At 42.2% G+C, this 16,536-nt stretch overlaps 1 protein-coding gene across 3 annotated transcripts in view; it reads left to right on the top strand.

The window, feature by feature from the left end:
* Positions 1-16,536, top strand: part of ARMH3 (armadillo like helical domain containing 3) — a 120,866-nt gene that overhangs the window by 38,082 nt on the left and 66,248 nt on the right. For all 3 annotated transcript variants that reach the window (XR_010832698.1, XM_067000268.1, XM_048060432.2), the window contains exons 21-22: positions 13,642-13,724; positions 14,237-14,363. Coding sequence is in view for 2 of the 3 variants with exons in the window: in XM_067000268.1 (XP_066856369.1) it covers positions 13,642-13,724; positions 14,237-14,363 (210 nt within the window). In the remaining variant the exon portion in view is untranslated. The remainder of the gene's footprint in view (positions 1-13,641; positions 13,725-14,236; positions 14,364-16,536) is intronic.

Raw genomic sequence — 16,536 nt, 5'->3', positions numbered from 1 at the left:
CACTCAGGTTGATCAAGTTTCCGTGAAGGACCAGGAATGTCTGCACATCTGATGTAGCTGAAGAGCTCCACATCCCTTAGCATAGATCTCTGCATGTTTAGGGAGATCCTCTCATGCAGAAGTAAATTACAGTAAGTGTTTTAAATTTTTCTTTCTATAGGATTTTGAGGGGAACAGAGATTGCTCAGCAGCTGCTAGGTGATTTGTACAGGCTGGCAGGGCCTTGTGTTGACTGATGTGTGCACCTGTAAAAGGGCATTTCCTGGCTGCTCCAGGTGTGTATTTCTAGAGTGCTGTTTGTGGCAGACTAAATGCTAATTGCCAGCTCTGTCTTGAGATATATTTCATAATTAACTCTTACTCCTATCAAGGCTGCTCGTTGATTACCCAGAATGTTGCTGCCTGTGATGTGGAAAAAATGGGTATTTTTCTAGTCTTCATCAGTCTGACAGACAATGCCAAACCAGAGTACAGGGACTCCTGCATTCATTTCTGTTCTTCATGTGAGTATATTCTCCTTTGGGCTAAAGGATTAGTTGTCACTGCTGGATGAGTGGCTAAAAGGGAACATCTACTCACCTTAAGGTCTGAGATCTCAGTTGCTCCATCAGGCATGCTTTACAGAAGGTCTTCAAGCCTACACTTGTCTTCTTAAATGACAAGGTATGTGATGACCGGAGCAAAGCCGCAGTTGTGCAGTGTGGATAACAGCAGTGGAAGCCCCCAGACGGAGCTGAGTGGAGCAAAGCAGGTGGAGGGAATTGGTGTAAGGAAGCCTTGAAAGGAGGGGAGAGAATTGTACCTAGAACATAACAGGTAGAGAGTTGTTTCAGGAAGAAAACTGAGTGGGAGAAAAAGACAAAGGGAATACTGTGGGGTGAGGAGGTAGTCTGTATGGAGTGTGGAGGATCCAAGATAGAGGTTGTAGGTGGAAGCAGTAGCAACGACTGGAGCATTCTGCTCACCTGCTGTTTCTAATGTTAGCTGCTCTCTAAGAAAAGCCACTCGTGTCATCTGACGGATAGATAGATGCTCTTCCTTTGTGGGTGCTTTGTCTTTGGTATGGAAGGCCAGCAGAACTTCAAGAAAGTTTCTGCCTTTCCTTTTTTGATTTAAGTTACAAAGATGGCAGAGAAAAGCAGTGGAGCTACGTGCTTGGCATCTCTCAGGACACACATCCATCCGTTTGTGCAGTTTGCAATACTTTAATTTTTTGGATGTGCCACTATATACCACATTTTTTGCATGTGGTCTTACTTCTGCTTGTTTTCTTTTTTCAATATCTGAGTTTGAAGACAGAAAACATTGTTTCTGAGTCTTTGGTTGCGATCTAGCCTTAGCTTCTAGAAGGACTTTTTTTTAAATTATTATTATTTTTTTTCTCCATGTTAAGCGAAGGGGCCAGGGCACTCAACACAGTATAAATTTCCAGCCGAGCTGACCAGATGACCAAGAATGTTTAGCTGCCAGGGAATGGTCCAGCGGATTGCAAATGGCATGAGTGGAGGTGCAGAACAGACAGGACAGAAAAGAAGATCTGTAGGTGGCAAAAGTAGTATGTGTAAACTGGTTCTGACTAGAGAGAGTGTGAAAATAAATATCTGATCGCTGGTGGAGCTGGACTTCAGAATATCCTAAAAACAGTACTAGAGCAAAAGCAATTGTGTCTTGATCAGTCTATGGAAATGATTACCGAGTGCAGTTGCTTTTAGATGGACCAGACATTCAGATCCAGAGACTCCTTCTGATCTTGGTGCATAATAAAGAGAACTTTACAGCAGCTTATCTTCAGTTCAATCAGCTGTGGTTAGTATATGTCTCTTCCCTTTGAGCTCTGAAGAAAATCTTCAGTTTTTTTCCTATGATAGTGTGCTATTATTGATGACTAGCGTGGAAATTTTGGCCGAGGTTGGAAATCTTAAGTGGATATGATTGTGTTCCCCTATTTCCGTATAGACATTTTGGGCAATTTGCAGATCTCCTGGGCTATTATGTCAGGTAGCTGATGCTTTTAAAATGCTGATTTATTGAATGTCAAGTGTAAGTTAACTTAGAGCTAATGAGGAAACTTTACTTAGTAGCAAACAGTTCCCTGCTCTCAGAAATACCGTGTTATGGCCAATGTTTTTCTTAGGTTCCATTCCTTGTCATGTGAGAAAGGTTGATTTTGCTGGTCATAGAGCTGCGGTTGGGTTTTAATTGTCGAACTCTTTTCTATCTAGTATATACAGCACTAGGGTGATGAAAGATGCTATATATGTTGTTGTCAAGCATGTATAAGCTGTGCCAAAAGAATTTTTGTGAGTCATTTAAGCTTTTTATTTAAAAATACCTCATTTCTTCAACTCCTCCCACCTCAAAATTAGTAATGCTTGAGCAATTCACTCTGAGCTTAGGGGGTGCAGGTAACTTCTTTGCAGTTGCTATGGTTTGCTTTAAGCAGAAGTCATGTTTAAAGAAACAGAAAAGCAGTTCTAATGTAGACTTATCTACTCTTGCTATTATAATTTAAAAATATATAGTAGTGAATAATGGTGAGATAGCCATTTGTCAGGGCAGTTGAATATGAAGTTGGATTAAAAATGAGATTAGCTATTAGAAAGCACTGAAGGTAGGTTCACAAATTATTGTAACATACAGGCTACAGCTTCTTGTGTCGTAGCTTCATTATTTTTGACAGATGCTGAATGTACTCTTTAAATGGAGGTGCTTCAAATATGTAGCATCATCAAGAAGTTAATTTTTATCCATTTTTATTTTAGGATTGTCAAAGCAGACTTTGCAATGCTATTGGACAAAATATAGTTTTATACTTTGTGTGGACTCCTCAGATCTTTTTGTCAGTTTCTGTGTTTATAACGTGGGAATAATATCATGCCGAACTTTTTTGGGGGTGAATACTAAAGAGGTGAAAGGTTCCTCTGTGGAACATATTAAAGTAAAGAATATTTTGAAGGTGGAAAAATAACCCTTTCAGTAAGTATAATGCGCTTGTCCTTGTATAGTGTATGTTTAAGTTGGTGTTGTTTAGTCACTTGTATCTTGCTTTGGTAGTTCTATTGAAATATTAATTACTAATCGTATTTATTACCTATGACATTTCTGGTTCTCCAACAATTGATAGTCTGCTGCAACGCTCTGATCTGTGTTGCTGAACAGATTGGAAATCAGGTACTGTTGCATCTCCCCTTCATCTCTAATTCTGCCATCACTGTAACATTCTGCAGCAGCTACCTGACAAGGGAAGCTTGTCTTGAAGCTTTTGTGGAGACAGGATTCATATACTGTTTAGTGCACTGGTAAATTGTCTGATCACTAGGCGCTAGGAGAGTTTGACAGAGTATAGAGCTGCTTGGCCAGTTAGAAAATTACTTAAAGATTTTTTTGGGGGAAAGAAAGGATAAAAGACCTAGAATTTGACCTTCTTCCAAACATGCAAAATGTCTTATATGGCTTTAAAAATACTACCAAGGCTGAAGATCCAAGGACAGTGTCTTCTGTATGTGGGTGATGTCTTAATGGAGTTCGGAGGAAGCAGTCATTTAACCAACGCCCTCCTGCAGTTTATGATATAGATGATGCTACTGTGGTAATTTCTGTGCAATTAGGAATTCCATAGACAGAGGAACAAAGAAAAAGTATTTTTAAGCTGAGAAAGATGACACAAGCGTAAAAGAATGTCTCTTCAGCACAACATCTTCTAAGGTTATAATAAAGGTCATGCATAGGGGCAGGGAGGAAGGAACAGGAGTTTGTGTGTTGAGCATAAAATCTTCTCATAAAATGAAATCTACGGTGAGAACAAAGACCTGTTTGTTAACTGGTTCTACTTGAAGCATTCTGTTTTGGGAAGAGAAAGAAATCATTATGTGAGACTTGACCTTTCAAACACCTTCCAGCAAAAACGCTTTCTGACTTCACTCTGCTGCTTGTACGTTCTAAAGAGGACTGCAGAACAAGTGCTGGAGTTTTAGCACCCTTGTGTCTCTACCTAGTGCAAGCTTGAGCTGGTGCTTACCCTCTAATTTCACCATGCCTTATGGCTGTGGGATGTTGGTCCAGCCTTCTGAAGCTACATATAAGAATTTACATCTCCTAGGCACATATGCAGTGCTGGAGAGCTTGGATCTCACAGAGTTGTTCATGAGTATAAGATGATGCTGTGTTTTTTGTTTTTTTTTTTTAAAGGGAGTGCCACCCCATGCAGGAATGAGGCTTGAAGTGGGAAGAATGGGGTCCCTCTGTAGCTCCCATGGAGAGGTGGAGCTGCTGAAAACATCGGTAGTTCAGTCGGAGCACTGGGAATTGGGAGAGGAAGAGGCAACAGGAACGGGAGCTCTGGGTTGATGGGGTGGGTGGTAGGAGTGTCAGGTCTTTGGAGTCAGAGGGGATCCGGACCTGGGAGGCTGGAGAGCCTAAGGTGGATTTGAGGTGATAGTGTGTTAGGAGGACTGAGGGGCCCTGAGTATGGGAGGTTGGAGAACCTGGGTAAAATGGGGTTGGAGTAGGATGAGAAATGAAGACACATGGTTCCTTAGAAGAGGGCTGGAGAGGCTGGGAAGTGTTACTGCGTAGGAACTTAGGGTTAGAAATCACCATGTGATCTGATGCGGGAGCTTTTCAGTATTTTTAACTTTCAGGGATGGGACTAAATATCCTTTTCCTATTCTCTTTATTTGAATGTCTTCCTGGGACCTTATTTTGGTGTGGCAAACTGAGGAATGAAAGCTAGTGTCTAGCTAAGGTGTGTATCCTGCTTTATTTGTCAGCGCTTCTTAATTTATTGTAGACTTGAAAGAAGAAAGGATGTTTTCTTATCAGGATGATGTTTTGCCTGTTTCAGCCGTGCTTGTGACTTCTTTCTTTGCCAAGAAAGACGTGAGCAGGATTTCACAGGTCTCGTGTTAACATCCTGAGGGCAGATGTTAGCCATGGGACTGCAAAAACGACGTTTGCTGAGCGCTGGCCCCTGGCATGTGTGGCAGCAGTTTTGTGCTCTGTGTGCTTGGTTTGGATGCAGGCTGCTGGCCTTCCTGAATGACGGGTAGCAGCTCCTTGGGGCAGGTCTGGCAGTTTCTGCAGAGCTCAGGTGACAGAGCACCTGAATGGATGAATTTGTTGGTTTATAAAAACGAACTTGTAAATTTATATAAGTTGTGTTGTTTCCCTCTCTGCTGTTAATTGATCTTACTAGTATTTAGTATTATTTATTTAACTAGTCCTGTGAGAATTTAGGAAAGGATGGAAACTGAAAGATCGTCTTATAAAAGAAATGTTGTCTGTAGCTATGATGTATATTGTGGGTTGATACCAACTGATTTTTTTTTTAATTACTTCTGTTAGCTCCATGTTATCCCAAAGAAAATCCCTGTCCCATCTTACAAAGCGAACTATAAGCAGATAATGTATGATGTTCAGAAGAAAGACTACGAATGCTATTCTCAGCTGGTTGGCCAATTTCACGTTAACCTTTCCACATCACCTTTTTCAACCAAAACTAAAACTCTTCTGTGGTAACAGCATTTCACATCTAGTAAAATAGTGTAAGAAATGCAAATACATAAATAAAGCGGCTTTCTTATAAAAGAATGTTCTAAACTCCCTGTCTGTAGCATTTTTAGGAAGTATCTCCTTTTACTAATGTATTTGGGGGATTGGACTAGATGATCTTTCAAGGTCCCTTCCAATCCCTAACATTCCATGATTCTGTGATTTCTTAGCGTACTTTTACTTAATTGTAGTGACTATCACTTTCTTTTTAATATATTTTTAACACTAACAGTAAGGAGTTTGACTCCAGTTATTGATGGAGGGGAAAAAAAATAACATCAGATTTGTGATTATTATTCATCACCTGGTGAGATCAGGATGGGAATTGTTCATCAACAGAGCCTTGCTCTGCTCAGATGAGCAGAAAGGAAGTTTAGTCATTTCAGTGGACATCTAGCAACCTTTTAGTCGTACTGCTTGGCAGGTCTCATCTGGATACGTTGCTCTGTGCTGCAATGTATTTATTTAAAAAAGCTAGCTAACACCAAAGAATTGGGTTGTGCATCCCTAAGAGTTTGTAGATCATGGTGACCTAGTAGAGAGTGTGACAATCTCTTGGGGGAAACAGTCTTACTGATGATAGAAAGCTTACAGAAAAGCTGTTTACACCCGTTTCTTCTTCTGTGCGGAGGGGTTGCAGTGCTCAGAATGCAGTGACTTATCTTTCTTGTTTTCAAGAAGCAACACTCCTAGGTCCCTTACTTTGTTGTCTTTCGATGTCCTTTCTCAGTGTTTCTGCTCTTTCTCCTCATGCTCATCCTTTCTAAATTGGCTCTGATTTTAGACCCTGTGCAAAAATGTGCAATCTTAACTCCCAAGACTACTATTTAATTAAGTGTGAACCTGCACTATCAGCTGGAGTAGAATTAAGCTCAATACTTCCCTTTTCTTTAAAGAGGAACGTAGCTTGTAGGTGTTTGCTTTTTAATTATTTCACAGTTTTTATTTAACTTTTTTAAGAAAAAGACACATTGCTCATCTGAGTTTTAGCTGAAGTTAGAAGATTCGTTTTCTGTGCTACTACTTGCTGGAATGCTATCAAGCAGCATTGCTCTGGCAACAGCAATCAGCATTTCCATTAAGCTTGCAATTTTCACACCATTGGCTGCAGTTAGGTGGGAACAGTGAGTCCCAGGAATGGGGGCTATGTAAGGTAAGTAAGTTGGAAATGGGTGGCTTACTCAATTGATCCTGGGAGCCACAGGTTATGCCAGCATGTGCTCTCCCCCTTGGCGTGATGTTCTTCCTTACGAAGAATAAGGCTGCTTTCGTGCTTATACCCTGAAAGTCGTGGGGAGAAGAGGGAACAGCTGTAGATCTCCAAGATGCTGGCAGTGGGGGGCCTGCCAATAATAAGCTGCTGTCTGCTGCAGAGCTTTGGTGGCTGGGAGCAGGAATGCGGCAAGCAGGGAGGCAGCGGTGGCAGCAGCCCTCCAGCCAGGTGACTGTTCCCCCTGCGAACAGGTTGCTTCCTCCTTATCAGAGCAAAGGAGAGGAGCTGAAGCATGTTAAATAGCGATGCTGGCAAAGCTCGCATTGCTTCCCCTGCCCTCCTGAGAGGTGACTGCGGCGACGGTGCAGCAGCTCTGGTTTCCAGCGCTTTGGCTGATTGACGGGAAGCAGCAAGCGCCGTGTCCCTGAGTAATTGGTTAGTGTGTCCAGGGATGCCGGGATAGCTCATGCCTCGGGGGGTTGTGGTGCATTAGTTTGTAATAGCAATGGAGCTATTTCTTGGACACGTTTCGTGTTCCTCCTGCTCTATCTGGAAACTACCCCTGGTTCTTTTCTGTCAAAACCTATCTGTAGACATTCGTCTCCTGCTGGGTTTGTTTTGATCACCGTTCAACTGAGTGGTTGCCCATGCTGAACACGGCCAGATCTGCTCCTTCCTAATGCTCAGGTCATCGCTGTATAATGCGTTTGAGCCTTTTGCTTCCCTACCTCTGAATTTCTCATCAGGTATGGCATTTATTACAGGTGATTACTCTATTCCAGGGTCTCTCATCCTCCTTGCGACAGTACAGTGAAACCAGTGGGGATATGTGGTTATCCCAGCTTGGCTCCTATGATCTCCAGTCTGGAATAGGAGACTGGTCTGGGCTGTGGTTATGGTATTGTCACATCGCACGAGTCTGTTATTTCCACACCCTGTGCTGTAGTTTCCCTAACACGTGAAGGGAGTCATGCTGAATTTCAGAGTCTGGAAGAGTGTTTGAGAAAGCATTGGTTGGCATGTTATTCTTCAACAGGTAATTGGTGTTGGCTGCTCTTATAGGCAGAATACTGTGTTTAGGTGGGCCTTTGCTCTGACCTGGTACAGCCGGTGGTGTTCTTGCTAGCTCACTGACCTAGAGCTGCTGAGATGCCAGGGGACAGATCTGTGTTCAGAAACAGTGACCAGCTTCTGGGGGATCTCTGCTTCCCAGAACCTGATCCCTCTCTTCCAGTACAAGAAAGAGAAGCAGAGGTATGGCTGGTGGTTACAAGGTCATATTGCTGCCTTCAACAGCCCGGCTCCCGTAATTCCTTTTTTGCTGAAGATTGAATCCAGCTCTATTTCCACTTTGGGCGCTGCAACAGACAGAACAGTGCTGTTTCCTATCTAAAGCTGGAGCAGTTGAAGCACAAAGACTAAAGTGCTGCTTCCAGAGAAATTGAATTCAGTTTCTCCTTAGTTCCAGCCTAGCGCGCTAATTCTTGCCAGGTCTGCTATGCATGTGCTACTGTGAGTGGGACGGACCTTGCCTTGAGAATATGTTCAAGTGAATACGCTGCCTGTAGGAAGTCCTGGAGGGTTACTGTGCTGCTGAAGCACTTGGCGGCTCAGGATTTCTGTGTAGCAGGGAGGTATTGCCTTGTTGTCGTTATCAGCTGCCCCGTAGTGCCGTGTGGGTGGAGATCATCTGAAGGGGGATGCGAGTTGAAATGTTGAGAGCAGGACACTGAACATATTGATGATACAATGGTAACTTCCAGAGGGAATTGGAAAATCACTGTTCTTCCCAGTGCCTTCTGAGAGCCTGAGGGTAGAAAACTAGAGGATATTAGTGGAGTACAGGATCCCTGTTAATTGATCTTACACTGTAGCTTCTGGGGAGCCCTCACATCTTTTTTTCCCCTCCTTTGTTCCTTTGTTGAGGGCCATTATATGCACCATTAGAAAATTTTTTGACCTGCGAGCACAGCAGATGCGGCGACAAAGGCTTCCATACTGTGCTCAACTCATCCAAGATCTCATTGATGTGTGTCTCAGGGCTGTTCTCTTCTGCTCTGTTGTGCAATAGCACATCAGAGCCTTCTGATGCTTGTGGCAGAGTCTGTGCTACATTCTGACTTGCCCAAGGGACGGTGCTACTTCTCTTCCTTTCCCTTTTTTCTACTTAACCTACCCCCATGCTCCTGTTGCGTTACACGTGAGCCAAACGCTGAACACAGACACTGAATAGAACAAAAACTGTCTGAATCCCAGATGTGCCAAGGCTGAATTTACTTCTGTTTGAAACAAGGCTTAGAGGGAAAGGAGGTAAGTCTGCAATGGGAGGAGGAATATAGGGGAGGAGGAGGGAAAGAGGGAGGGCAGCTGTCCAGACCTGGAATTGCCTTTTTCGTGGTAGAAGGGAGGAAGAAAAGCTGGCTGCCCACAGCCTCCTTACAGAGGATTAGCTTGCAGAAGGGCAGCAAATGGCTGAGCAGGAGTACTCTTGCTCCTCAGCACGCAGACTGGCCACAAGAGCTGATAAGGAAAAAATGTCAGTACTCACAAGCAGCTGCATGGTGGAGGAGCTAAGAACCTCCGTCACTGCAGCCATTTCAGTTTAAAGAGCTGGGAAGGTATCTGTAAAAGCTGATGATCTCATTTTTTCCTCCTTTGGCTATAATAATCCTTGGCAGTGAAAATTGCCTAAAACCTGGTCTGGATGAGTTGCACCACTGTCATATACAGCCAGTCGTATGGCTTCATGCCTAATTTAAGTGTCCACTCAGTGTGCTTATCTACTTGGTTTTGAGGCTGTAAATGTAGGTGTTCGAGGTTCTGTTCTCTGCTTGCTGACATAGTCAGCATAGTCAGGTTGCTCAGCTAAGGGCACAAAATGAGGAGCTCACATACAAATACTGATTACTGCTAGTTTACTTCAGTTACAGCCTCCTGTTTTTGTTGCTAAAGAAGTTCTGGCGACACTTATTGCAATGTAAAATTACGGATTTTGAGGCTTACTGTAGTGGGTGTATTGTATCCTGGTGAGGGATGCCAAAGACAGGTATCTTTAGAAAAAAAAAATACTCTAGAGTGTAGTGCAAAAAAACAAGTGCTGTTTTCCAGTTCATATTGAAACAGATCTCTTGCTCAAACCATCCATCACTGTTAAATCCTGGAACAGAAATTTGGATAACGTGGCTGAGGCGAAGCAAGGACTATAGTTTTGTCTGTCTGCACAGCTGAGAAATTGAACTGCTGCTCCACTGGGAGCAAACATGGATAATTTCATGGCTAGTGTAAGAGGGCAGCCTGCAGATTGGATACGAGAGGAAAACAGTTTATTGCAGTAGGGAAGAAGTGACACATCTGCTTTGGCTTCAGGTTGCTCAGGAACAGCAGTAACAGTGCCCCGTCGAAGCTCAGGGATGGATGGATGTTCAGCCAGCTGGACCTTTGCTCTCAGGATTTATTTGGTGTGTGTAATTGTCACTGAAGGGCACTCGGCATCTGAAGCTGGGTCTCAGAGCTGTTAATCCTGAAAAACTTCAGGGCATAGCTGCCCTCATTTTCAATGCAGGTCTGCCTCACAAGCAGAGGCTACAAAGGTAGTCATGGATTTAGGCTCGTATTCCACAGTGTTGCCGTTCCTTTCTTTGAGCAACTTGAACAGAGGCTGGTGCAGAATGTGCTGGCAGAGAAGGAGGTTGGTTGTTCTCTGAGCACTGGTGCAGGTAAGAGCACTACATACAGCTTGTGGGGTTCCCAAACTGTTGGTTCTTTGTCTGTGCAGTGCACACAGTTACTGTAAACCTGGAAGACCAGCTCGGAGCCCGGCACTGAGTACCTATTTGATGTGAAGCGTCCCTCTCTGTCCTAGTTCTTAGGAAGTAACAACACAGGTAAGTTATGAGTTGATGCCGTGCAATTCAAGTACAAAGATGGATTTCAAGAAGCAGTAATAACTTGTCTTTCATGCTGAAACAGGAAAATTAAACACGAGCGAACTTATTACAGCGGATGTTGGGGCAGAGCAGCAGTTCTTTATATTGATGACAACGCTTAAATAAAAAAAAAGAGCGGTGCAAGTGCTTCAGAGAGGTATCTGAGAAATACTGCAAAGGATAGTTGTAGGGTGCTTGCCCCTGTCAGTCAGTGAATACTTGTGCTCTAGGCAGTGATGGTTAGGCTCTGTCTTTTAAAAATAATGTCTTCTCACCACTAGCAGCTTTGGTGTTCACGGTGTCTGGATGTTCAGTGCCTTTTCTTCACGCTGTGCGACCACCTGCTGCCAAAGGCTTTTCAACAGGGTTCTGCTGGAAGTGCGAGAGGCGATGGTACAAAAATACGAGGCTTCGTGCCATTTATTGTGGAAAAAACAGAGCTCTGCTGCTCTGCCTTCAGAAAGCCCAACTGCAAGTAGTTGAACAGCAGCACAGGGGCAGGAGAAGTGGTTATACGGAGTCTTGTGGCTCTGAAAGAGGTAACATCATGCTTATAAGTATTAAATAGAGAAATGGCTAACGAGCTGCTGTGACAGAGATGCGGGGCAGCTGTCTTCAGTCCAAAGCACTGGCTGCGGGAGACTGTACTTTTTGCTGTTGGAGGCTTGGTTACCTTGGAAACCTGTTTTTAGCTGGATTTCTGCTCCAGTGGAGAGCCAATCTGTACCTGCTACTTCTTTGTTTTGAAATGGCTGTTTTGCAGAAAAATACCTGACAGGAGTGTTTCCAGAGCTGGAATCCAGGCTCTGATTTCACTCTGATTTTGGTCCCAGGTGTTTGAGTGTCTGATGATGAGATGCTGATGGTATTGGGAGTTGTGTGGCAGGACTGAAAAGGTATCAGTATTTCTGCTTCACAAAGTTATCTCCTGTCATGGAAGGGAGGGAGGCTGCTGCTGCTATTTAATTCCTGGAATAGACCTGAAAGAAAAGTCACTTGCCTGTCTGGAGTTTGCAGAGAACTTTGTTCAATCAGATTTGCAGTTGAACATCAAGCCATCAGCTGATAGATCGGAATAAATTGAAGTAACTTCTGTCTGTGATGAGTAAATATCCTCACTACGATTGTAGACTTATCTTTTTGGGGCCATATATAAACTTTTGATCCTCCTTGTGAACTTCTAGTATTGGAAAGCAGTGGTTGCAGGTCTGTATTCATAATCTCTGAAAGTTTGTTTAGTTCCAGAATTTGAGTCTCTTCTCATCTGTTTCTTTACTGTGGTTTTCTGGTTTTATCTTTTTGGAGTACCCTGTAGTCCTGAAGGAAGGGCGAGGGGGGGATTTGAGTTTTGCCCTTACCTCATTCTTGTTCCCTGTACTTTTTCTACTCCTGTTTCATAGCCTGTACCTTTGGGCCCTGTTGAATGATCCATTTTCTATTTGCAATGGGGTTCTTCCAAACTAAAGTTGGTTTTCTTGCAGGCTTACTGACTAGTATGTAATAATTGAGTAGATAATGATAGTGTTTGAAGGTGGTAGTAATTACTTCAGTTCATATTGCATAGAAATCTGAGGTCGTATTTAAACTTTATAAATCCATGGACAATTTATTTTGCCTGCTCAAATGGCATATCTCAAATCTTTTATTTGGTACTGGGTGATAACTGCTAAAGCTTCTCACTGACCAGCTTTCTCTTCTAGCATCTGGAACTTGCGGAATGTGGTTTCTAACAGTCAAGCCTTTCTAGAGCCTCGCAAGTCGTGGTGAATTTTGAGAGTCCAAGTATTCCTGGTTGGTTTGGCTCTGGATTAGTACACCAGAGATATCTGTCCCCAGGCTGCTCCTGGGGCTGCTGAACTATTGTGTGTGTTTCTTTTGTTTTGGTTTGTTTCAAATGTTCTTTCCTGACTGCACCAAACCATGAGCAGCAGTACGTTTTGTGGAAGTGCTGCCACAAACTGGGGAGAAAAGGAACAGGTTAATAAATTCTAGTTTCACCTGTAAGAAATCAGTAGATGCAGTTAGCAATTAGCAGGTAATCAAGAACCTTTAAAAAAGTCTTTTTTGTTTTCCAGTTTGACTTTGTAGGCCATCTATTTCAGGTTTTTTAAGTCTTGAAACTTGTTGACTTCAGAGCAGAGAGTACATTAAGAATCTATTCTAGGCAGGTGTCAGCTTTAGACCTGAGCAGGTATCCTGCAGAAGAAAACAGCTTTCTTTTTAAAATAAATAAATAAAAATCTAGAACTTGAAGCAACAAGGTAAAGAAATTTCCATTTCATTCAGGTGTATAGAATGCAATTGCTTATTGTAAAGTCTGTGTGATTAAAGCTCTTTTAGCCAACCTTTTTGTTAATTCCCACTATCGCTAACTGATATTGGGTGGTTACAGCAGAAGCCTTTGTTTTCTTTCTCAAGACAAGTGTGAACCAGATCTGTAGTCTTTACTGCACAGCCCTAGATAACTGACACAATAAAGTAGTACATCCTTCCTTGTACCATTGCAGCAGCATTGACATAGAGCTACAGAAGAGCTATGCTGAGTTTTGTTTTTTCATCTTTTTATTTTTTTTAAACTGCACGTATCAACAGGAGTGACAGTTTGGGGCTGACTGCATACATCATGTTGGTGATGTATGAAGCAGAAAGGAGACAGTTGGATTCTCCGGCCTCAAGGCTCATTTGAAGGTCTGGCAGGTAGAAAAAAACAAAAACAAATAAAAAAACCATAACCATCTAAGCTAACAAGTGCCTTAACCTTGAGCCTGAGTGAACTTGATTGGGAAGTCAGTGAAGGAGAATAAATGTGGAAACTGATGTATTTCTGAGAAGTAAGCAGCTGTCATTTAAGTTAGTTGATATTGGATAATGAAAATGTATATATATTTAAGTGACTTGTTGAGAATGGCTTTGCTTTTAGTTTTATTCAAAAAAATATGCATTTTCTCCTAGCTTTGATCAACTTGTTGAAGTTTCTCATGTCTAATGAGACAGTGCTGCTGGCCAAACACAACATCTTCACCCTTGCTCTTATGGTGAGTACAGACAAAGCAAATCCTTTTCTTTTAAACAAGTTAATTAAATTTGAATGAATTTTAGAAAAGATTTCAAAATTTCTGCCCAGGTAAGGAGGTATCAGGACAAGACAACTAAGCTGAGGAATGTCACTATGGTTGGTTTTGCCAGATATTTGAAAAAGGGGGAGCTTTGTGTCACTGTAAGGTCTCCTCGTTGAAATAAACAAGCTTATGTGAAGGAAGACTTAGCTTAATTTTCCAGATTTGGTAATGTTTTTTCTCACTTTATGACTCTTTGTATATGAAATACTAGAGAGCTGTTTTTCAGGTCCTAGGTATGATAATATTTAAGCTTCTTGCCTGTCTCTTCTGTACTGTAAGGAAGACAATAGAGCAATGAGCTTATGTAATACTGGGTAATGGAACCAAGAGCTGTTTCTCTGAAGGTTTTGAACATAGCTTGTATTCTGTTGCAGTGTAGCTTTTGTGTAAATGTTCATGTTGTAACTTGTTTCCACGTCTTTGTATAGGTTGTGAACCTGTTCAACATGTTTATCACTTACGGAGACACCTTTCTCCCTACGCCCAGCAGCTATGATGAGCTGTATTATGAAATCATTCGGATGCACCAGAATTTTGATAACCTTTATTCTATGGGTGAGTACCTTCTGACTGGTCAGGAATGAATTCTAACCTTGAGCAGAAGTGAGGGTGCTGGTGGTGGGTGTTTGTCAGGTGTTCTTTTTCCACCTGCTGCCAATACCTGTCTCCTTGACTGGACATGTTTTGTGTTGATATATTTGGTAAATTAAGAATTGAGAGAGAGAAACTTGTTAAAGCAATACATATTTTCAGTCAGAAAAAAATAGGAGCAAACCCATAGCCTCTCTAACAGCCAGTTACTGTAATTCAAAGTGGCCAATTGTGCTAACAAATTTATGTGGTATTATGCATTTCATGCATTTTTGTTTAGTCCATCAATTTGTAGTTTGCATTCATCACATTTAAGAGTTTCAAGTCAAGGTCAGTACATGCTGCAGAACTAGCCAGCACAGAGAAGCACTCAGTGCAAACAAGAATTTGGAGAAGAATTTGAGAAACTTTTATAACAGGAAGCTTGCTGTGCTAGACAAATCACATCTAGAGTAGTCATTGCCAAAACAAACCAAGAAAACAGCCCTCACAAACCTGCTTGCAATGACAAGCAAATCACTGGACTGAAGAATGTGCCTACTGGCAAAATAGGGAGAAGCTGCCATCCTTCAGAGGGAGAGAGACGTGCTGGAGCGCTACCAAGTGAAACCCAGCAGGGAGAAGAGGAACAAAGGAGAGCAAAGAATGCATGGAGGCAAAATCAGGCTGTGTGTATACACAGGAGCCTGTAGCCAGGGGTAGCTGCAGCAAAGGCTGGTGCAGTGCCTACATGCTTGAAGCTGTGAAGAAAAGAATAAAGCTGTGTTCTTTGCTTGCTGTGTTCTAGAAGGACCTTTATTCCGTGCACCCCCTGCTCCCTTCTCAGTTTGGTCGCCCATCGAACATCAGGAGTTAATATAAGCATTTAAGGGGAGTTAAGGGCTGTGGGACAAAGACAGTTGGCCACAGCACTCTGCCGACATGGGAGGGAGTCATCCTCACCAAAATAAAAGAAGCCTAATACTCCCTGTAATTGCAAGCAAAAATGAATTGCTTCCTACAGTTTTCATCCGTTATATAAGTGATCAGTTGGTCAATTGTGCTCTCTGAGCTCAAAAGATTTTTTGCTAACCCATTTCCTACTCCCGAGAATTGCAGTTAGTACGATGAGGTGATTTTACTGGCCAGTAATTTTTTCAAACCTGCTTCTTGTGGAAGCTGAAGGAAAGTGGATTGGATAAATAATACGCTCAAATACTTACTCAGTTGGGCTGCGATAGGCACATCTGACCTTTTTGAACACTTCATATATCACATGAATGTTTTCCATCCTGCTACATAGAACAAACTCATTTGAATTAATGTTATGGAGGTCTGTGTGGAAACTCTCTGAATACGTTACCTCAGATATTTGAGTACAGTACCTACAGTTTGACAAAATAACATTACTCGGAGCTGACATTTTTTTTCCCTGCAGGTGACATGTAATGGTAGCACAAGGAAGGTATAAGGCAGCACTGTCTTGAGTTGAAAGCCTTAACTTAGCCAGGCTAAACTGACAGCCTCCTTTGGCTATGTCAATGCATCTCACAGGGGTTACAGTCACCCTTCTATCCCCTAACCTTGGGACATCTGTTAGCACAGATGAGAGAAATACTTTAGCCTTTAATTTTCTTGTTAATGTCATTGAAACTTCGTACAGTGGAAGTGTAATCTAGGTGTCTTGATTTTTTTAAAATTTCCTGAGTCTGAACTTTATCCAGATCTTTAAGGACTAAAAGCTTTTCTTGGGCAACAATAGGCCAGAGTGTGCAGCCACTGTGCTTATGGATTCACTTGTAGCATCCATGTTTCTAGATGATCATAAATTTGGATGAAGTGCTATTCCTTCACTTCTAAGTCTAAGGCAAACCTTTCTTGTAGAATGCAACCCTAGAAAACCCTGTATATACAAATTCATAGAAAATTTGCTTTTATTCAGGCAAAACAGAAAAATAATCCAAACACTTGCTACTGTTTTATTGTTTTAGTACTTAGTAAGAGATGTTCAGGTAACTGCCACCATAGAAATGCTACAGATTCTGACCTAGATAAATATTTTGGGTGCTCTGGCAGGAGGAAAAAAAAAAAATCCCTAGAAGTTCTTCCTATTGCTGAATGTTTTCAGATCTGCTCCCAAGTCTGTCAGAGACCATCT

This window comes from Anser cygnoides, chromosome 7 (genome assembly GCF_040182565.1).
Source record: "Anser cygnoides isolate HZ-2024a breed goose chromosome 7, Taihu_goose_T2T_genome, whole genome shotgun sequence".
NCBI lineage: Eukaryota > Metazoa > Chordata > Aves > Anseriformes > Anatidae > Anser > Anser cygnoides.
Note: the sequence above shows the minus strand (reverse complement) of the source record. Positions and strands in the feature narration are given on the sequence as shown.